The following is a 20,038-nucleotide window of genomic DNA, read 5'->3' on the forward strand; positions in this document are numbered from 1 at the left end:
GGCAACACCTGTAGAGATGGGGTTTGGAAAGAAATTTGGAAAGCTGAAGAGAGGGGAGCGGCATGGTGCTGGCAGATCCAGCAAATGACACCATTGTCGGCACTTTGACCTAATAAAAACTGTTCTATGCAAAAAAGCAATAAATTCCAAGTGACTTTGGCAGAGGAAGAGTGACACCACCCTCAGAATTATAAATAATTCCATTTTGTGAGAGATCAGCTTGGCGACAGCGAAGGGACAAACCCTTTGGGAACAAACACACCCCGGGGCTGGCAACAGTCACCGAGAGGGGTCCAACCCCTCTCCCACCACCACTGCCATGACCCCAAATGCTGCCATCCCGGGTCCCAGCAGGACTGGGGAGAGCAGCAGCGGATTCATGCTGCCATCTAGCGAGACTGGGTTCTTATTTTTTATAACTCACTCCTTTCTCCTGACTTTTTTTTTTATTAAAGGTTTTTCTGAGAAACACCACACACTGCCTGGAGATGAGCAGCGGATTTTTTTGGCCAGTTACCAGATTTTTTACCTGTTTTCTGACCCCTCCACGTGCCCCTAGACCTGTTTTTGAGGAGTGTTACCCTTCATTAAGGCCCTCGGGGGATTCCTCAAGCCCCGCAAAGTCATGGCTGTGAAAACCTCGGAGAGATAACCAGGAACAAAACAGGGACAACAACTGCTGGGTCTGAGGGTTCTCCCCCAGCCTTCTCCTAAAATGTCACAACAAAACCAAACAGCTTTAGGAAGCTGTAAGAGAACTGGGAGCTTTTCCCCTGTAACTTTTCCTTCCATTTTGAACCAAAACTCAGATCTGGGGGAGCAAATCCCCACTCCTCACTCAGTTTTCAAGCTTCTCAAGCTCATCCATGTCATCCGGGTCCAGCTGCTTGATCTTGGTCTCTGTAGGAAGGAAAAAAAAACCAATTGTCAGTGCTTGGTGCAACCAGGGTGAAAAGAGAGCCCAGTCACCCCACAAGCTGGTGTTCGCACTGCTTGCACACACACGCACAGGCTGCAAAGCTCCCCGAAATGCTCGGCCTAGTATTTATTCCCAGTCCGTGACCTTCAAGCACAGTGTAAAGCAGCAGCAGTGAGGCAGGTTAGGTTTTTCAAATGTGCTTCCACTTTCTGTTCCCACTTCCAAAGCGATGCGGGAGGGGGAAGGTCCATTATCCTCCTCTGGCAGCCCCGGCCCTCAAGTTGCAATGTCATGGTGTTAAAAGGAAAAGTCAGTTCACTGGGAGTTCATCCGCTCAGATTTTCAGCCCTTGGAAATCCCACACTGGGCTCCTTTGGCTAATTCTGGCCGTGGCCGTGGTTGGGACTCATCCACCTCCTGCTCATCACAGTTGCCCAACGCTTCTGCTGCTCAGGGGAAAAAAAAAAAAATCTTTGCCAGAATATCTGGCTCATGTCTTCTCTGCCAGGTGTCTGCCGCGGGCTCGTTTGGTGTTTAAATTTAAAAGGGCAAGCTGCCAAGACAGTTGAGCAGCTCTGAGGATGAAGCTGAGGAAGGGAGGTGTTTTTCTGCAAGCCAAAAGGTTTTGATAACTTTCTTTTCCCTAAAAATCATGGGGAAAACAGGCACCGGGATTTTAAAAGCCACAGCTGCAGCCACGGCATCTTGCAAATCCCGTGAAAAACCCTCGATGTTTACAAGTGACGATTGATTTGTGCTCAGGGAAGACCTGCGCCATTTCAGCTGCCGGCTTCTCTCCTGCAGCCAGGGCTGAGCTAAACCAGGGCACCAGCTCCCCCGGGACAGGGATTTGCAGGGTAAAGGCAGATCAAATGCCTGAAGGAGGGGAAAAAAGAAGAGGTGCTGAGGCATCCTGAGTGCTTGTAGCATCCCTTGCAGGTCACACACAACCTCCTAGGCTGTTTCTCTGAAAATTTGGCTGCTGGGATTAAAAAAAAACCAAAAAACCAACCCTAAAAGGGTGAGGGGGCTGAAAGGAAAGCTGCAGCTGTCACTTGCACTGAGTGGGATGGGCCCCAGGAAGAAGAGCAGCCCAATAAGGTCCATTTGCAGATGGAAAACGAGCCAGAGGGGGATCACCTGTCCCAAACCCACCCCCCTGGAGAGAAGGAGACACGCGGATACTCACGGAAATGCTCCTCTATCATCTGCACAAGCCCCACATTCTGGCTTTCCACCATGCTGAAGGCAACTCCCCTCTTGCCGAAGCGTCCCGTTCGCCCTATGCGGTGGAGGTAGGTCTCGAAATCCGGCTCGCTCCTCTGATTGGTGGGGAGGCTGAAGTTCACCACGATGGTGACCTGCTGGACGTCAATCCCTGAAAAAGGGAAGAAAGAAGGGGCTGCAGAAAGAGATCACCTTGCCCTGCAGGTCGGGGAGGATCCGCTGCTTGAGCCCACGCTACCACCAGCAGCAGCAGAGACCCCCAAAGCGCATTTCACGCCATCAGAAAGGCGAGGGGGCTTTGGGTTTTCCGGGGCTACCTCTGGCGCAGACGTTGGTGGCGATGAGGACCTTCTCCTTCCCGTCGCGAAAGCGCTGGATGACATCGGCCCGTTGGGCTACCGTCAGCTCTGCCGTCAGGATGGCCACCTGATGCCCGTCCTGGCTCATCTCCACCGCCAGCCAGTCCGCGCTCCTCCGAGTCTGGACGCGTGGGGAGAGGCAGGCAGAGGTTTCGTAGCAGCTCCTGCTGTCGCTCCGCTCACCGATATTTTCCCCCTCAACTTCCCGGGTCCCTTGCTCCTTTTAAAGGAGCTCCCGACACTTTTTAACACCTCGAAAGAAGGCAAAAATGATGCAGAGGAGCAAGAAGCCTCTATCAGGACACCCAGCGCAAAGGGCAAGGAAACACAGTGTGTTTTCCGTGCGCCAGTGACCATGGGAGCCCAGCAAAGGCAGTCCCAACTGGTAGGAGAGACGCTTTTAAAGGCTGCCTCTGCCACAGGGCTGTCCTTTGAATGCTGGCAACGTGTTCCCCACCCCTCCCTGGGGTCCGCTCCTTGATTTTGAGGGTCTTGGGAGGAGCCCCCCACATCCATATGGTAAAAGTGAATCGTTTCTCTTATCGCTGACTGCAAATGTGTCCATCTCCCCAGGCAGGCTGAGGTGCTTTACCTGGCAGAAGATCATAGCCTGGCCAATGGTGATGCTGCCGTAGATGTTGCAGAGGGCTCTGTACTTCTCCTCCCAGCTCCTGCACACGAAGAAGTACTGCCTGATGTTGCTCAGGGTGAGCTCTTCTTCGCGCAGCTTTATCATGATGGGGTTGGAAACGATTTGCATGGCGAACGCCCGCACAGTTTCCTTGAAGGTGGCCGAGAACAGCAGCATCTGGCAGCCCTTGGGTAAAGCCCTGATGCGGAGAAAAAGGACTTGTCAGGCCAGGAGAGCGGCCTTGTGCCCAGATGTATGTGTCAGAATTAAAAAAAAAAAAAAAAAAAAAAAAAAGAGCTAATTTTGTTGTGTCGCCTTCAACAGAAAGGGAACCCAATCCAAGGGCTGTAACGGCTCAACGGAAAGGTAAGCGAGACAGGAGTTGTCCTGTGTGTCTCACGGATGCAGTTTTATGGAAAGACAGATCCTGGGATTAAGCAGGTCAGAGCCTGCTGAATTGCAAAAGCCGATTCTCACAGCAGCAAGCCCCTTTGACATCACAGGGATGCCCTCCTTCACTGGTGATTCAGCTCATTTGGTGACCGATTCCCTTGCAGCCAGGCAAACGGGAAAAAAACAGGGAAGCAGGATGCCAGCCATCAGGAACACTCACCTCTGAATGCGAATGCTTTGACAGGAGAGGCCCTGAGTGTCGATCATGATGTCGGCCTCATCCAGCACGAACAAGTTGATCTTCTTCAACTCCACGACTCTCCGTTTGAAACACCAGTCCAGCATCGTCCCTGGGGTCCCGATGACGATCTGCTCCTGCAGCGTGGTGCCCTGCAGAACTGCCAGAGGGGGAATTGCATCCAAGCGCCTCCAAACACAACGTGTTTCTGCTGCTCGAGCGCATTTTTCCCTCGGTTATCTCAGATTCCGGCCTTTTGAGGGGGTCATGGCAAAGTGGAGTTTGAGGTGAAAACTGCAGGCAGGGCTGACGCTTCCCTACAGCCTGGTGCAGTGGAAACCAGCCCCACGTGGGAAGGGGGGAGCCTGGAAGCAGCCAGCGATTGTGAAAAAGACTCCTTAGCAGGAGAAGGGAATACAGACGCTATTTTATCGGCCTTCACGGAGGTCTGCGCGGCCCCTGGTAGCTCAAGGCTCTAAAAGGGGATCCCTATACTCACTTAACGCTCCCGTTACAGTGCCAGTAGCTCTGCTTGGCAGGACCAGACTCACCTCGGTTTCCTCGGACAGCATACATAACCGTGATGTCGGTGCAAAACCGCCCAATCTTCTCGATCACGTGCCCGATCTGCAGGGCCAGCTCATAGGTGGGAGCCAAGCAGAGGCACTTGAAGGGAAATAAGAGAGCTGTCAGACAAGAAACGCCTCGACTAAAAGCTGAGGGCGCTCCCGGGGGTGGGATACACCGGGCAGACAAGGTATTTCGAAGGGGCGGAAGGAAGAGCCCACACCACTAAACTCCCTCAAAAGCGCAGGGGGATGGGGCAGTCAGTCACGTTTGGAGGTGAGAGAGCTGGCACTGCGACACAGCTTGAGGGAGGTAGGCAGAAAGAAGTCGCTGTAGCTGTTTTTGAGGGGGAAATTTCCCTCCTGAAGCATGGTGCGGTTCGTTTCTGCACCCAGCTTTAAAGCGATGGCTTAAATCACCTCGTGCGCCTGAGACGAGCAACTTCAAACCGCAGTAACCAGCTCGCAAAGCTGATTCTGCACGCAGAGAGGTGACTGGGGCTCGTGGGGGCATTTAAGGCACCAGAAAACCAGTAGCCTCTGCAGTTGCTTTTCACACTTTAAATTCCAGGATAGCTAAAGCCTGGCTTAATCTGCCACTAGGAAGCAGAAGTACCTCCATTTAGCGGGCAACATGCTTTCTGTCCTACCTGCTGCTGCGACGGCACCTGGGGGTTTTTCATCCCCCTCCAGCGGATAAAAATCATTCAGAGACAGGTAAAAAAACCCAGAGCTCTGCCCCCAGGCAGCGTCTCGAGGGCTTGGGAAAACCCCTCCTGCATCAGCTTTCCCTTTCCTGCATTACCTGCGGGTATTTCTCAGCGGCATTAACTCTGCTCAACATCGCCAAGACAAAAGCTGCGGTTTTCCCTGTCCCTGACTGGCTCTGGGCAATCAGATTTTGGGGCCTGCAAGGCAAAGGCTGCTTAGCGGCATGCAAGGGTCCCCGGATTGGCGTCCCGGCGCCAGGGATGCCTCGAGGGAGCCGGGGCTCACCCGCCTGGCGTTAACTACTCACGGATACGCCAGCATGATGGGCAGAGCCGTCTCCTGGATTTTGGACGGTCTGTTGAAGCCCATCATGTAAATCCCCTGCAAGAGCTCCTTCTTCCTGTTAAAAAAAAAAAAAAGCATCAAAAAGGGCCCTTTTGACAAACGACGGCAGCTCTCCTGCTCTGCTGGCCCGCCAGTGACTCACAGGGGCAGCTCTTCGAAGGTTTTGACGGAGAAGAGCGGGGAGCTGGGGTCCTGCTGCAGGATCTCCACTCGGTGGCTAGACTCCACCAGGGACGTGCGGATCAGCTTGTTCAGCAGGGAGGTTTCCGCCGAGTCCACTGGAAGAGGCAGAAACTCCTTAAAAAAGATACCGTCTTACAAAAAGTCTCTCCCCCTTCCCGCCGATAAAGAGGTCTCCGGCCACCCCCTCTCGTAGGGACCCTCTACGCCGCCAAGAGCTGTAGGTAACGAGGGAGCAGAGAGCGCGGCCCGCCGTGGAACCCCCCCCGCACCCAACTGCCCCACTCCCTGCCTCAGTTTCCCCCGCCTGCTTCACGGCAAGGCCCCGAGGACCCACCTCTGTCCGCCTCCTCCTCCTTCTCCTCATCGCCGCCGCCTGCTGAGGAAGGACAAACAAGGCCGGGGGTACGTGAGGCGGTTTGAGGCCCAGGCCCGGGCCGGGGCCTCTCCCTCAGGCGGGGGCCGAGGCCTCCCCTTACCCCGGCGGCGCGGCGGGAGGTACAGCCCGGGGAGCTGCGGAAGGAGAGGCGGCCGTTACGGCGGGAAGGGGACGGGAGAAGTCCCCGGGGAGCGGGGGAAGGCCCGGCCCGGTCCCTACCCGTTCCCGCCGGCCGCTGCTGTCCCCCGCCTCGGCCATGACACCCGCCTCGGCTACGGGCAGGAAGGACGCTCGGGGCGGGAGGCAGGAAAGGGCCGGGGCCATAGCGCCCCCTGGCGGCCAGGCGGACCGCCGCTTCCGGAGGCAGCACCGGACGGAGCGAGCGCTTCCGGGTCACCGGCCCCGGCCCCGGCAGCGGCCCCGCAGGTACGGCCGGGCTGGCCCGGGGGGGGTGGGGGGGTGTGCCGGCGTGCGGGAGGAGCGGGGACCCCGTAGGGTGCCAGTGCTGCCCCCCACGGAGTTTGGGGGGGGTCCCTAAGGGGGGACAGAGCCCCCCCCCACCCCCGTGGGGTGGGAGAGGGGCAGAGAGCCCCCTCAGTCCCCGCTGGAAAACCGATGTTCTCTTCGCTTCGTCCTAAAACTCGCTTTATTTTAAAAACCGAGGTGAAATAAGGCAAGGGGAACCCAGCCGGGTGGTGCAGGGAGGGGGGGGCTGTTAAGAGGCGCCTCTAATTAACCCGCAGAACCTTAATGAATCTTTCCACACGCTTTATTAGAGGAAGGCGCCACCAAGGCGCCATCGATAACACCTCCCGAGGACAACGGTCCGCGGGCAGTTCCATGCCAAAAAAGCCGTTACCTCCCCATCTCTCCCGATACTCAAGGATTCCTGCCGGCCACCAGTTTTCAGTGCTCACACCCCGTCCCTCCTCATCCTCGCCCGGGACGCCGGAGCCGGGAGAAGCAGGGGAAAACTAGGAGGAGGTGTTTTTCCTGGGGAGGAGGCCGTTGGCCAGGTCCCAGCGCACCTCCCAGCGCAAGGCCGCTCGCTTCTTCTCGGTGGGGACGGTGTAAGCATTGGGGACAGTGGGACGCCGCGGTTTGACAGGGAGTTCGGGCTGGCAGAGCATCTGCTCCCGGATGCCCCAGCGCAGTTCTTGTCGCCGATCCTCCCCTGGGATTCGAAATTTCTCCCATTCTCGTTTATATTCAAAATATTTTGCCACCGGGTCGGTTTTTCCACGGTTATGTCCCAGCGGCTCGAACCGCGGAGGAATGAAGGATTTGGGTTGTCCCACCACAGCGGCGTACTGAGAAGCGGGAGAGCTCCGGCTCCCCAAATCCCCAAGGAGGGAGGGGGGACTCTCCCCACGGGGCCACCGGCGAGGGGATTCATCGAGGGAGCTGCTGCTCGTCTCGATTTCCCCCTCGGAGATGCTGTCCTCCGGACTCGTCCTTCGCTGAAGCGTTTTCTGCCTCAGGCTCCAAACCTCGGCCTCGCTCTCCACCTCGCTGGTCACCGACTCGTCGGAGACCTCCACTCCGCCATCGGGTCTGTGCCTCAGCACTTTCCTTTTCATTACCAACCTCCTGGTTCCCCTCCGATCCTCCGAAAACGTAGGAAGGGACAGCTGCCCCCCCAAAACAAGGGAGTTCTCGGCATAGGGATCATCACGGGGACGTGCCCACTCCTCGCTGTCTCCTTGCTGGCCATACAGCCGGCCCAGGGCCAGCACGGCCACCGGCTGCTCCTCATCATCCGGAGCGGCCCACCTATACCTGTCCGGTCTTGTCATCCCCTCCATAATTTCTGCCAAACCAGGTGGATTCTGAAAAAAAAAAAAAGGAAAAAAAATCAACAAAAAACAGAGTTAATTTCTTGCAGCACGTTCGAGCTGGCCAAAGACGTAAAGGGGGCTCCAACTCTCAACTTCTGGGGTTCAGGGGTGTTGATTTAGGTTGCAGTTAATCGGACGGGGGTCTGGGAGCCCTGGCTGCGCTGCTAAATGTCCTGCCACCAGCAGAAGGCTCTTTCCCTGCAGCAAATGGAAAGGCAACGCAGCTATAAGGCCCCAAAGCCCCCCCTGAGGCAACCCCTGCCTGAAAAGCAAGCTAAAATTAATTACATGACACATAAAGTACTAACAGGATGACGGACAAACACCAGGCAGAGGTATTAATGATTTTCCCCGCGTACCTCTTCTTTTAAAAACACTGTATCTAGTCGTGATTTAATCTAGGGACATCTGAGAGGGTGTTTGACTTCCATAGAGGAGAAGGCGCAGTGCAGCATGTTTAGGTGCTTTTGGGCTGTTGTAGCCGAGTCCGGTTGTAGTAAACCTCAAGACCTGCAGCAAAAAGGGACGTGGCCACGGTTTCCACTCACGACACAGGTTTGGGATCTCTTTACGCCACGAAGGGGGTTTGGAAGGAAAAAAAAAAAAAAAAAGGCAAGTTTGAACCGTGCTGTTACGAAATGTTAGAGCAGATGGTGCGGCGAGATGAATGGCAGCCATTAGCGGGCTGTCTGAAGTGTTGATGCTGGCTGAGCGCGGTGCGAAAATGGAAAGGGCTCTGTGACGGCTCCGCACGGATAGCAAAAGGCTAGCTGGGAACGTGCTGCTGCCGCGCCTGGGCTGACAGAGCAGATCCCATCGTGCGGCAGTGGCTGGGGGAAGAGGAGTGATTAAAAAAGTGCAAAAAAAGAGACTTGAGTAAGATGAAGCTGTCTAAGCTAAGCCCCCTTGGCCCTTCCCATGCTCTGCTAGGAACACCAAGGTGTTAAAAAAAAAAAAAAAAAAAAGAATTATTCCACTGGTAACAATTGTTTCATAGAGCGAGCCTATAGGTGTAATAAAAGTCAGGTAAAAACACTAAATGCCCCAATTTCCTTCTTTCTCTGCAGACCCCGAGGAGCTGCCAGCAACTAGTGAAGGCTCCGAGACAGCGGCTATGGCCGAGGAGAGCACATTTACCGGTCAGGAGCAACTCCTGAGGAAGGTACAGGAGCTGGAAGAGGAGGTGAAGCGGCTGCAGGAGAAGCTCCGAGAGGACAAGGAGGGTGCTGGGAGAAGAGGGGCTTCTTCGGCCCCCGGGAAAGCCAAGAAACGCCAACAACGACCGTTCGATTTCAGCGCCTACGGCCGCAGACACGTGGCACTGAAGATCGCCTACCTGGGCTGGGGCTACCAGGGGTTTGCCAGCCAGGAGAACACCAGCAACACCATCGAAGAGAAACTGTTTGAAGCCCTGAAGAAGACACGGCTGGTCGATGACAGACAGACCTCCAACTACCACCGCTGCGGGCGGACGGACAAAGGAGTCAGCGCCTTTGGACAGGTCAGGATCCCACCCCCCAGGCTTTCCTGGATTTCGGGGCTCCTGTGTGGGATGGAGTTCCCACAGCGACAAGCCCAGACAGCACAGGTTGGATTCATTGTTTAAAAGCTGACAGCTTTTAAATCTGAAAGTGAGCCTTGGTGAAGGCTTTCTGCATGTGGAATGAGGATTTTAGACCCACAAAGTGTTTATTAGTGCTAAGTTTTTTCCCATATTAGTGCTAGGTTTTTTCCATATCACTGCTACTTTTTTTTTCCAGGGGCCTGTTTTGAGAGGATAAAATGCATTTTAGGCTGCGGCTTCCCCAATAGCTCAGCGCTGCCAAAAAAAGGCGAGATGCCCTTTCCTTGGCAGAGCCCTCTCAGCTGATTTAACTCCCTAACCCCACAAAAAATAAAATAAAAAATAATCCAAGAATCAGATAGCTTCTTGCAGCGCCAGGCAGCTGAATTCTTGCGCAGAAGGGTCTGAGGGGAGTCGCAGCTAGCAGAAGGGAGCGTGGGAGTGGGAGCCGGCCCGCTTGGTGGGCACGGAGCCATTGGGCTGGCCGAGGTGCTGGGGAAAGCTCAGCCCTTCCTGTGCCGTGGTGGCTTCGCTGCCGGGCCTGTCTCTCCTTCCCTCCTGGCTCAGGAAGGGGAGCTGGCTTAGCTTTTGCCTCGCCGGGGTGGTTTTGGCTCAGATGGGCTGTCTGCTCTCCTTCACAAGGCGAGCCACACAAAATAAGGGCACAGGCCGCCTTTTCTTGTGCCATTTAAAGTGCGCAGGCACCTGTGGCGTTAATTAACTCGTTCCCACATCAGGTTTCTCAGACAGCCAGGCTGTTACTGTGTTCAAGTCATCACCCCCAGCACACAAAAAAAAAAAAAAAAAGGCACATTATATCCTAAAAACAGTGACTAAAGTTGAAGCCGTTTCGAGACCATGCTACGTAGGCAGTCTGCAACTTTCTCTGTTTTATTAAAGGAATCCGTAGCATCTGCTAGGAACCTTAGCAGAGGCACTTGCAGCTTTACCCGCAGGAAGGGGTGGTAAGATCGCCTGATTTAAGACACCTTCATCTGTAGGAGATCCTGAATTTATTTCACAGTGGTGTAGGAAGACTTGGCTTGGCACGCCAAATATGCCCATCTGCAATCTAATCCTGGCTTTCCTCATTTTGCAGGTGATTTCCCTAGATCTCCGCTCAAACCTGTCGGAGGGGAAGAAGCTAAACGGCCACGAGGGTGACTCGGAAGGCAGAAGCGAGGGGGAGGAGGAGCTCCGTTACACCCATATTCTGAACAGGGTGCTCCCGCCTGACATCCGGGTGCTGGCCTGGGCCCCTGTGGAGCCCGACTTCAGCGCCCGGTTCAGCTGCCTCAAGAGGACCTACCGCTACTTCTTCCCCTGTGCCGACCTGGATGTGGCCCTCATGCATGCCGCAGCCCAGAGGTACGTGGGGACCCACGATTTCCGTAACCTGTGTAAAATGGACGTCGCCAACGGGGTGGTCAACTTCCAGAGAACGATCCTCAGCGCTGGAGTGACGTGGGTGGAGAGAGGAGGAGAAACTGGGCCGCAGGATCCCTTCTGTCTGTGCCAATTTGAAGTGACGGGACAGGCATTCCTCTACCACCAAGTCCGCTGCATGATGGCAATCCTCTTCCTCATTGGCCAGAAGATGGAGAGCCCAGAGATCATCAACGAGCTGCTGGATGTAGAGAAGAACCCCCAAAAACCGCAGTACAGGTACAGAGAGCTCAGCAAAACCTCCTGGGCTGATTCTCCAAAGCGATGGCTGCGCGTGAAGTGCCGCTGGCGAGCTGCTTCTCTGCCAGACTGTGAAGCAGTCTCTCACAATAGGGAAGCAAGCTGCCAGTGGCCTCACTGGGAGGCATCCAAAAGGATCTCGTTTTTCTTGCTCTTGGACAAACTTTTGATGGCTTTAGCCCTTGGTATTTGGTTAAAACTAATTCAGTTCTTAGCAGAAAAAGGAGTTCTGAAAAAGACAGGGCTGTTTTTGGCAGAAAGGACAGGCTGATGTGCTGTTGCACGAGCCTTTTTTGTCACAGCGTTCCCCCCAGATGGTGACAAGTAACGCCTTCTCTCTTCTTCCCTAGCATGGCCGTCGAGTTTCCCCTCGTCCTGTATGACTGCGAGTTCGAAAACCTTCAGTGGCTCTACGACCGAGAAGTGCAGGAGTTCAACGTTACCCACCTACAGCAGCTCTGGGCCAACCACGCAGTCAAAACTCAAGTGCTACGTAACATGTTAGGAGGGTTAGATGCTGCTTCCATGGCTACTGGAAAAAGTAAGGGATGGTTTTGTCGCAATACCTTGGAATTACAGAGGGATGGGGGTAACTGGTTTAAAAAAACAAACAAACAAAAACCAAAAGGGGTATTTAAATAGATTGCTCAGAAACTACTGGTATTTTTTCAATTCCATTGCAGGCCCGGGGAACAGCACACCCATCCTCTGGGGAGATATGAAGCCTCCGCTCCGCAGCCAGGTCAGTGGCTTCATGGAAGGCGTCAAAGCCCGCACCTACAAACCTTTACTGGCCCGCCCCAAGTGCGAGGGGCTGGAGGCCCGCATCCGCCACTTTGTGCGGAGGGGTCGCATCACAACCCCCTGGGGCCTGGAGGTGGGGGGGGACAGAGACGAGCAGCCCCCCGAGACCAAGAGGAGCCACTGCAGCGATGCCCCAGGGAGCGGCCGTGCCACAGAGCAGCCGCCCAAGCGGGTCTGTGTAGACCTCGAGTGATGGTGACTGGTCACCTCAGCGGGAGGAGGGCGGCTTGCTGCTTTCGTTTGGTTTTTTTTTTTAATTGGGGGGGAAAAAAAAAAGTTTTAAAAAAAAAGGAGTTTTCCAGTGCTATTTTTATAAATTTCAAGAAATCTTGTGGAGTGCTGCTGTGTCCTGGCCTGGGAGAGGATGGGGTAGGGTGGGGGGTGTAGCCTCAGCCCCCTCAGAGCCGCTCACCTCGCTGTGGGCCTTGGCGGGGGGATGGACGGACGGGGATGGGGAATGCTGAGGCTGTCCTGGGCTGAGGCAGCCAGGGCCCACCCTCCATCCTCGGCCTGACCCCCCGGTACCTGACAGGGCCCCCCCCGGTACCTGACAGGGCCCGGCTGTTCCCGTCCTCCCGTCCGCGACCGTTACCGGCCGCTAACCGTCGCCGGCGTTTAAACAGCCCTCCCCCGAGGCCCGCCCTTCGCGGCGGCGCCATTGGGCGGCGGGGGTGTCGCTCGACTGGCTGCCCCCCCTTCCAATTGGACGGGTGGGCTGAAGCACCGCCTCTGCGCCGCCGCCATTGGTCAGAAGGGGGAAGGAAGGGAAGGAGCGAAGGAGGAAGGAAGATGGCGGCGGCGAGCGGCGGGCTGCGGTTGTGCTGGTGGCGGAGGCCGCCGCCCGCCGCGGGCCTGGGCTGCGGGGCGCGCACCTTCTCCGGCAGCGGGCGGGCGGCCGCGGCGGCTGTGCGGGCCGAAGAGCTGGCGGAACGGCTGCGGGCCCGGAGGAGGGAGGAGGAGGAGGAGAAGAAGAAGCGAGAGGTGAGGGGTGATGGCCGCGGCCCGGCTGGCCCCTGAGGAGCAGGACTACAACTCCCAGCGTGCACCGCGCCGCCGGGGCGCACGCGTGGAGCGGAGCGGGGCCGGGTCTCTCGTCCTGGTTCCCTCGATCCCCGGGTCCCTCGCCCCCGCCCGGCCGCGGGTGGAATGGGCAGCCAGGGACGGGCCGGCGACGTTACCGTTGTGCCCGCGGGGGTTTCCTCGCCCCTTCCCCGGGCCAGCAGGGGAGGATCTGGAGCGGGATTTGTGGGTGGTCGCCCCTGCGTGTGGCTAAGCGAGATCCCACCGAGCTGGGTGATGGGGTGGGATTGCAGGGACGGCGTCCGGCCTTCGACCCTGTAGCGACTGCGTGGGTGACAGTCCTCCTCAGCAACGCCGCTGGCTGGAAGGCGAGCGAGTTGCCGAAGGTCACGTAGGAGCTTTGCACGAAAGCCGAGGGCCGTTCAGTCCTCCACCAATGGCGTTTTGTTCTCTCCTCAGATCCCCACAGACCCGGCACAGAGACGGGTCCGGGAGCTTGCCATGCTGAGCAAACAGCTGCAGCAGGTTCACCCCAACGTCCTGGCCAAAGTGCTCAAGCAGGGAACCGTGTACCAAAACGAGGAGATTGTGGTGATCAACAAACCCTATGGCCTTCCCGTGCACGGTGAGGGAAGGACGGCCGTGCCGCATCTGTGCCTATGTGGTAGAGGGGTAAATGGAAATGGCTCCGTGGCGCTGATGGGGGATCCTCTGGCTCTGTTCTCCCTGCGCTGAGCTTTTCCTTCCCAGGGAGGGATGTGGGGAGTTTCTCACCTTTAGATCACACCCTTCGCCTCACATTTTGGGGGTACTTTTAAGGTACACATGGAGGTGAACGTCTCCCCTGACTGCCTTGCCTGTGGGTTGTGCAGGCGGCCCCGGGATCAAGAATTGTATTGCTGACGTGCTGCCGATTTTGGCCAAGATGTTGCAGAACATGAAAGCCGAACCCCTGCACCTCTGCCACCGGCTGGACAAAGAGACCACAGGTGTGATGGTGCTGGCACGGAGCAAGGAGGCAGCGGAGAGGATCCGGCTTCTCTTCAAAACTCGTCAGGTGGAGAAGATCTACTGGTAGGAAAGGTTTGGGTGGAGAAGCGGCTTTGAAGGGCCTGTAGGGTTTGAAGAAGGAGTGAAGGGACAGTCACTGGGGTGGGGGGACATGGGGCTTTGTGGAAGCAGTGGGTCTTTGCTTCTCTTTGCTCAAGTGTCTTTTTACGGGGCTGGGTCATAGGGAGAGGAGCTGAGGGGAGTCTTCCCTTCCTGCTGGAGCGACACCCCACAGACCTCTGGTTTTCCGCCCCAGGGCAATTAGCCTGGGGGACCCAGACCCCGCTGAGGGCATCGTGGAGATCCCCATCGTGGAGAAGGAGGTGCAGAGCCACCAGTCGCACTACAAGGTGAGCTGCACGTCCTCTCGGCTGCCGTTCTGGCCTGGTGCTCCCTGTCCCTGGCATCCCCTTCCTGCCTTTCTGCGGGCTCACCCTCTCGCTGTTTTTCAGATGACATTGGCCCCAAACTATCGCCTGTCTCCAGAGGATGGAAAGGTGGTGAAAATCCGCAAAAACCGCAATGCTGAAAGCGCCGTGACACGGTACCGTCTTCTGGCTAGCTCTTCTGCCTGCTCTCTGCTGGAGCTCCAGCCCATCACAGGTGAGGCCTGGCTGGAGTTGTGTCGGCTGCTGGATCCGCTTCCTGTGCAGCTCCGCAGCCAACAGCAGCGCTGGAAGCGGGAACTTGTCTTTAGATATGACTGAAATCCTTTTTGGGCCAAGGCTCTGGGAACAAGCCACCCTGGGGTGATGGTTTGCTGCTGGGCTACTCTCTGGCTGCTGGTGATTTGGGCACAGGATTATCCGGCACTGAGGGCAGCAGGTGGGAGCTGAGGCCTGGCATGGCTGGTTGTCACGTTTCTCCTCTTTCCCTTCCCTCCTCAGGGGTGAAGCACCAGATCCGCGTTCACCTGGCCTATGGCTTGGGATGCCCCATCCTGGGGGATCACAAATATTCACACTGGAGCAAGCTGGCACCCCAGGTAAGGCAGGTCCTGCATCGGGCTGGGGGGCAGCCAGAGCCGGATCCAGGGCTGGGCAGCCCCTTTGTGTCCCTGTGGGCTGGGGTTTTTAAGTCCCAGCTGAAGAGATGGGGTTGTGGAAGGGACGTTTTCTGTCCTCGCCACAGAAGCTTCCTGAAATCACCTTGAAGAGGCTGAAGCTGGAGCAGAGCAAGGCTCGCCACCTCCCCCTCCACCTCCACGCCCACCGGCTCTCCCTGCCCCTGGGCGAGCGGTTAGACCTCGTCTGCAAGCCACCCCTCTTCTTTGAAAAGACTCTGAAGAAGCTGAGGCTGGATGTACCTGACGACTAATGAGGCAGGACAGGAGCGGTACCGCCTTATCACTGCATCTCCAGCACATGGTAGCGCTGGGTCCAGCTGCTCTGCAGTGGTGTCTGCCTCGGAGCCAGTGGTGTGATGAAGTCTATGGTCTCTGCCGCTCGCCAGAGACCTCCTGTGTTGATACTGGTGTTGCTGGCTTTACACCAGGTACTTGCATGGGCTTCTTGCCCTGATTTGGTGCAGAAACATGTCCGGGCACGCTGAAGAGCCTCTTGTTGGGACAAATGAGGCTGGGTAGAAACTGGGCTTTGCCCAAGCCGTGTTTTGAACTTGTCTCTGAGCAATAAAAGATGCAGTTCCTGCCGAGGTGAAGGGTTGCCCATCTCTCTCTGCTCATGCCAGGTGGATCTCGGTCCCTAGGCGGGTTTGATCGTACCTGGGTGCAGTCCCTCCCAGTTTGAGGGCCACTGCTCTTCCCTCCAGAGCTGCTTAGCGGTCTCTCCCTCCTATTCTGGCGCTCTGTGCTCAAATTTGGAGACTCTCTTCATTCAAAAATCCATCGAAAGTGCCATTTGGCAGCGGCTGTGGGGGTTTTTTGCTGTGCTGAGAGACTGAGCGGGGAGTTCCTCCGCTGGCTTGGCCAAGCAGCTCCGGGACTCCCTCTACTCTGTGCTGCCAGCAGTGTCGGCGCGGGTTTCTGGGCACTGACTACGCTGCCAGGGGAAACTTTTCTATCCCACCGCCCCTTCCAATTTCCCCATCACTTATTTCTAGATCCTGTTATTGGGATCCGTCTCCTTCAGGAGCTTGCCTTGGAGCCAGATTCATTCCCCTGTGCCTTGAAAGAGAGGCGAGTGGAGAGATTGAAAAGCTGGGGAACGGCAGCTGATGTTCTGCCTCAAAATGGCAGCCACCAGTATTTGGTGTCCTGGCCTGTCCCCAAAAGCTCGGGGCTGGGCAGCAGGACTCTCTCTAGCCCCCCTGGCTGGTTTGGGTGCTGGAAAGGACTCTTTGTACCCCACGGGGCCACCATGTACCTGGCTGGGGCTTCTTGGTAGGGTGATGCCCTGCTGCCTGCCTCCAGCTCCTCAGGCAGGGCAAAAATAGTAATGGGCCCTCGAATGTGCCGCCAGAAATACATCTGCTTATGAGAGAGGGGCGTAAAACCACGAGGAGCCAGGGAGCAGCTGTGGCTGGGGAGGAATGCTGCCTTCCCAGCCCGGTGCTGCAGCCACTATTTTTTTTTCCTATTTCGGGACGTGCTATTTGCAAAAAGGCTTCCCTCTGTAATTACCGGTTGATTTAACGCGCCATCTAAGCTGTTATTTACAGCCGCCTGGTAAAAAGCGCTTGGCAAGTGATGTCTTCAGCCCTACAAAGTTGCTCCTCAAGCTGGTCACGCCTCAGACAACACCAGAGCCCCCGGGCAGCAGCAGCAGTTGCCGTCGTCTCCTCTTCCTCGATAGAAAAATGTCCCTCTCGCACACGGCTGCTGAGTACATGCTCTCCGACGCTCTCCTCCCGGATCCCGGTGGTTCCCGAGCCAAGGGCCTGCGGTTGGAGCTGCCGAGTGACCGCCTGCTGAAGTTCGTCACAGTGGGGCTGCCGCTCTTCCTTGTTTCACTGGCTTTCGCCCGGGAGTTCTCCACCGGTGAGTCGTGGCTTTTGCAACAGGGATCTTTGGGTCGCAGGCAATTGCCAGCAGCAGTTTGGCTGTTGCTGCAAAACCCTCGTGTTCTCACTGGTGTGGTTGCAGTCTGAGGCGGGGCAGCCTGGAAATCCTCTTTTGGGAACCATTCTGCCTCAGGGATATTTTTATTGATTGTTTTTAATGGATTATTGGTCACTGGGAAAGCCCAGGAACAGCCGTGCTAAACCCCCAGGAGCGGCGGGGTGAATCAATGCCCCGCCTCAGCTGCTTGCCCCCTGGCACCTTTGGGTGCTGCAGGGTTGTTTCCGAGGAGGAGGAGGGCGCTGGCAGGGTAGCTCAGGGAATACATCCCGCCGGGGTTTGCGAGGGCAGGACAAGAGGGTTGCATTGATGCTGTGTCGTGACCTCAGGCTAAATTTGGCTTTGGCCGATGTCCTGCTGCTGCCCCTGGGGATTTGGTTTGACTCCCATTTCTGGCCAGTCTCTAATTCCCCCCGCCATGTACCCACAGCCACGCTCAAAGGGTTTGTGTTCGGGAAATGATGGAAAAAGTCCTTGCTGGAAAACACAGCAGTGGGGAAGGGACAGCTACAAAATGACTGTGAAAAAGGCTTTTTTAATTCAAAGTGATGCCTTAGATGTAATCACCCTCCTGTAACGCATCAGCACCTGGCTGCGGAGCGCTCGCCTGTGCTCGCTGGACCTTTGTGGCTGAGGTTCACCCTTCTCCTCCCGCTAGGCTCGCAGATCAGCTGCTTCTCTCCCACCAACTTCACAGGGAAGCAGTCTGCCTACGTCGACACGGCTTGCTGGGACTCCCTCGTCCACTATGGCTTTGACACCGAGGGACACGCCGTCACCAAGTCTCTCTGGGCTCTCAAGGTATGGGTCAAGCTCATGACTGGGTGCCCTCAGGTCCCACCTGGGTGCCCAGCAGACGTGAAGCAACTCCACACTGCTCAATGCCCGCTTGTCTCCTTTGCCCAGGTCTTCCCCTACTCGCTGTTGGTGGTGGCGGTGCTCATGTACATGCCTTACCTGCTGTGGCGTTACGCGGCTGCCCCTGCCCTCCACTCCGACCTCCTCTTCATCATCGACGAGCTGGACAAATCCTACAACCGCTCCGTGCGCCTGGTGCAGCACATGAGGAAGGTCCAGCAGGCCAGCGCCGAGCCGGAGCGATTCTGGGAGGAATACGAGAGGTGAGGCCGCTGGGCAGCCTCGAGTGGTCGCCGTGTCCCTCCAAAGTCCCTCCACGTGGCATTGTGGCTGCGGCCGCAGTCGGGACGGACTTTGGTGAAGCGGCTCGGTTTGGGGGGTTGCTCTAAGTCCCTGCTGTGTCCCCTCTGCCCCCAGGGCCCGCCGGGAGAGGTACTTCGAGTTCCCATTGCTGGAGCGCTACCTCACCTGCAAGCAGCATGCCCACTCCCTGGTGTTCATCTACATCCTGAGGAACCTGCTTCTGCTCTTCTTCTTGGCTGCCACCTGCCTCTACCTGGTCTTCCTCCACCTCAACATCTTCTTCCAGGATGAGTTCAGCTGCTCCATCAAAACGGGGCTGCTCCAGGCGGAGCCCCACATCCCCCCGCTCATCCCCTGCAAGCTGGTCTTCTTCTCCGTCTTCCAGCTCATCAGCCTCTCCATTGGCGGCGTCTATGTCCTCCTCATACCTGTTGTCATCTACAACGCCCTGCAGCTCTGCCAGTGGGACAAGGGCCTGCTTGCCGTCTACGAGATGCTGCCCGCCTTCGACCTTCTCAGCCGCAAGATGCTCACCTGCCCCGTCAACGACCTCAACGTCATCCTCCTCTTCCTCCGGGCCAACATCTCAGAGCTGACCTCCTTCAGCCGCCTCAATGCCGTGAGCGCCTTGAGGGAAGCCACTGCCAACAAGCAGGACATCGATACCGTCGTCGACTTCATGACGCTGCTGGGCGGGCTGGAGACCACCAAGCCCAAACACCAGGCTTGCGCCCCTGAGACCGACAGCAGCATGCCCATCTCCAACGGCGGGGTCCCAGGTAGGCTTTTTTGGTAGAGAAGCCTTCTTCGCTCTCCTCTTGGCTCCCACGCCGCCAGATCCCACCCTGAGGGTGAGGCCAGATCCCTCCACCATAGCCCTAAACCCTTTGCCAAGACCCTAAGGGTTATGGGGGGGCTGCTGAGAGGGGGCCGCCGGCTCCATTTACAGCTGGGACGTGATGCTACTGAGAGCCCACGTGTGGGCGGGAGTTGCTATAGGAACAGAAAGTGGAGAGCTTGCTGCTTAAATCCAAGCTCTGGGCAAAGTAGGGGGCCGGGGGGTCCCCATTTTTGGCAGAGAGAGCAGCCCAGCCTGCTGGGAGAGGGGTTGGGAGCTTTAAATCCGGGGCGGGGGAGCTGATACCAAGGATGCCATGCCTGCCCCCTTCTCCTGTTGGCATGGCACTGGTGGGCACAGCGGGGCTGCGTGGGGAGACGGAGACGGGTCTCCCGAGGTAGAGCCGCAACCCTGCCCCAGGCCTGCCCATGCCCTCCCCAGGCACCACTGCTCCTTCTCCTGCATGCTTTGGGTTTTGGGGAGCCAGGGGTGCCTCTTTGCGGTCTCACGGGGATCCCCGGCTCCCACGGCAGTGGTTTCTAGGCTCTGCAAGACAGCTCGTCCCTGGCAGGGTGGGAGCGCAGGGGCCTGGGCTCCTTTCCCGGCCCTGAATACACTGTCTGAGGGCTGCGGTTTCAAAACAAAACAAAACAAACCCCAGACAGAGCTGTATTTAGCATCCTCATTGGTATGGCAACCGTGGGGCTAGCACAACTGGCTCTCGGGCTAGTTGCACGCTGGTGGAGAAAGCCCAAGATCCCAGTTTGCGATCGCCCTGTTAATTAACTTCCTCGTCTTCCCTCCTTTGCCTAGAGACGAAGCCTGGAGTGGAAGTGATGGGAAAAGCCTCCCGGGACTCACTTGGCTCTGCCTGACCCCAAGAGCAGGCAGTGTGGCTGGGATCCAGTTTGATCCAATTCTTTGTTGCTAGCATTGCTTGAGCGCATTAAACTCTGATTTTGATAACAGCTCGGTGGGGTGACGTCTGTAACGCGACAGCGGCAGCCGGGCTGAGCTCACCTGCATTTAGGGTTCCCCTTCTTACGTATGTTTTTCCAGCAAAAAAGGGTTAAACAATATTTTTTTGTGCAGAGACTCTCTCAGATGTCT

At 56.8% G+C, this 20,038-nt stretch overlaps 5 protein-coding genes across 14 annotated transcripts; 3 read left to right on the plus strand and 2 right to left on the minus strand.

Moving 5' to 3' along the window:
- Nucleotides 1-182: 182 nt before the first annotated feature.
- On the minus strand, nt 183-6,237 carry DDX25 (DEAD-box helicase 25). 5 transcript variants are annotated; one of them, XR_011325582.1, is made up of 11 exons: nt 5,907-6,237; nt 5,532-5,667; nt 5,352-5,444; nt 5,139-5,241; nt 4,319-4,433; nt 3,750-3,927; nt 3,098-3,335; nt 2,464-2,626; nt 2,109-2,297; nt 1,139-1,365; nt 183-900 (listed from the first exon to the last, which is right to left on the minus strand). XR_011325582.1 is itself a non-coding variant. In XM_069788274.1 (10 exons), exons 3-10 carry the CDS (start codon nt 5,414-5,416, stop codon nt 839-841), a joined length of 1,113 nt encoding a protein of 370 aa, XP_069644375.1. In that variant the 5' UTR covers nt 5,417-5,444; nt 5,532-5,667; nt 5,907-5,928; the 3' UTR covers nt 183-838. The 5 variants fall into 5 exon arrangements, 1 of the variants encoding a protein (XP_069644375.1); XR_011325581.1 differs by having other exon boundaries at nt 1,139-1,362; nt 5,907-5,932; XM_069788274.1 differs by lacking the exon at nt 1,139-1,365 and having other exon boundaries at nt 5,907-5,928.
- Nucleotides 6,238-6,303: 66 nt separating this feature from the next.
- Nucleotides 6,304-12,099, plus strand: PUS3 (pseudouridine synthase 3). Of its 4 annotated transcripts, none has more exons than XM_069788271.1 (5): nt 6,304-6,374; nt 8,854-9,287; nt 10,450-11,015; nt 11,387-11,577; nt 11,720-12,099. In XM_069788271.1, exons 2-5 carry the CDS (start codon nt 8,901-8,903, stop codon nt 12,031-12,033), a joined length of 1,458 nt encoding a protein of 485 aa, XP_069644372.1. In that variant the 5' UTR covers nt 6,304-6,374; nt 8,854-8,900; the 3' UTR covers nt 12,034-12,099. The 4 variants fall into 4 exon arrangements, with proteins under 4 accessions (XP_069644372.1, XP_069644373.1, XP_069644370.1 ...); XM_069788272.1 differs by lacking the exon at nt 6,304-6,374 and adding an exon at nt 6,892-7,018; XM_069788269.1 differs by lacking the exon at nt 6,304-6,374 and adding an exon at nt 7,286-7,500.
- On the minus strand, nt 6,700-12,599 carry HYLS1 (HYLS1 centriolar and ciliogenesis associated). The gene is given in 4 exon segments (XM_069788276.1): nt 6,700-7,777; nt 12,388-12,417; nt 12,419-12,535; nt 12,537-12,599. Coding segments are annotated over 4 exon segments (1,050 nt in total). The 5' UTR covers nt 12,585-12,599; the 3' UTR covers nt 6,700-6,922.
- Nucleotides 12,597-15,563, plus strand: RPUSD4 (RNA pseudouridine synthase D4). Its single transcript, XM_069788275.1, has 7 exons — nt 12,597-12,821; nt 13,320-13,485; nt 13,733-13,934; nt 14,167-14,260; nt 14,363-14,513; nt 14,798-14,895; nt 15,042-15,563. The coding sequence occupies exons 1-7, from the start codon at nt 12,630-12,632 to the stop codon at nt 15,225-15,227; spliced, it is 1,089 nt and encodes a 362-aa protein (XP_069644376.1). The 5' UTR covers nt 12,597-12,629; the 3' UTR covers nt 15,228-15,563.
- PANX3 (pannexin 3) lies at nt 15,234-19,898 on the plus strand. Of its 3 annotated transcripts, none has more exons than XM_069788264.1 (6): nt 15,234-15,404; nt 16,530-16,848; nt 17,588-17,730; nt 17,836-18,050; nt 18,205-18,869; nt 19,742-19,898. In XM_069788264.1, exons 1-6 carry the CDS (start codon nt 15,333-15,335, stop codon nt 19,801-19,803), a joined length of 1,476 nt encoding a protein of 491 aa, XP_069644365.1. In that variant the 5' UTR covers nt 15,234-15,332; the 3' UTR covers nt 19,804-19,898. The 3 variants fall into 3 exon arrangements, with proteins under 3 accessions (XP_069644365.1, XP_069644368.1, XP_069644369.1); XM_069788267.1 differs by having other exon boundaries at nt 17,627-17,730; XM_069788268.1 differs by having other exon boundaries at nt 15,288-15,404; nt 16,664-16,848.
- Nucleotides 19,899-20,038: the final 140 nt, after the last annotated feature.

Source organism: Haliaeetus albicilla, chromosome 7, assembly GCF_947461875.1.
Source record: "Haliaeetus albicilla chromosome 7, bHalAlb1.1, whole genome shotgun sequence".
NCBI lineage: Eukaryota > Metazoa > Chordata > Aves > Accipitriformes > Accipitridae > Haliaeetus > Haliaeetus albicilla.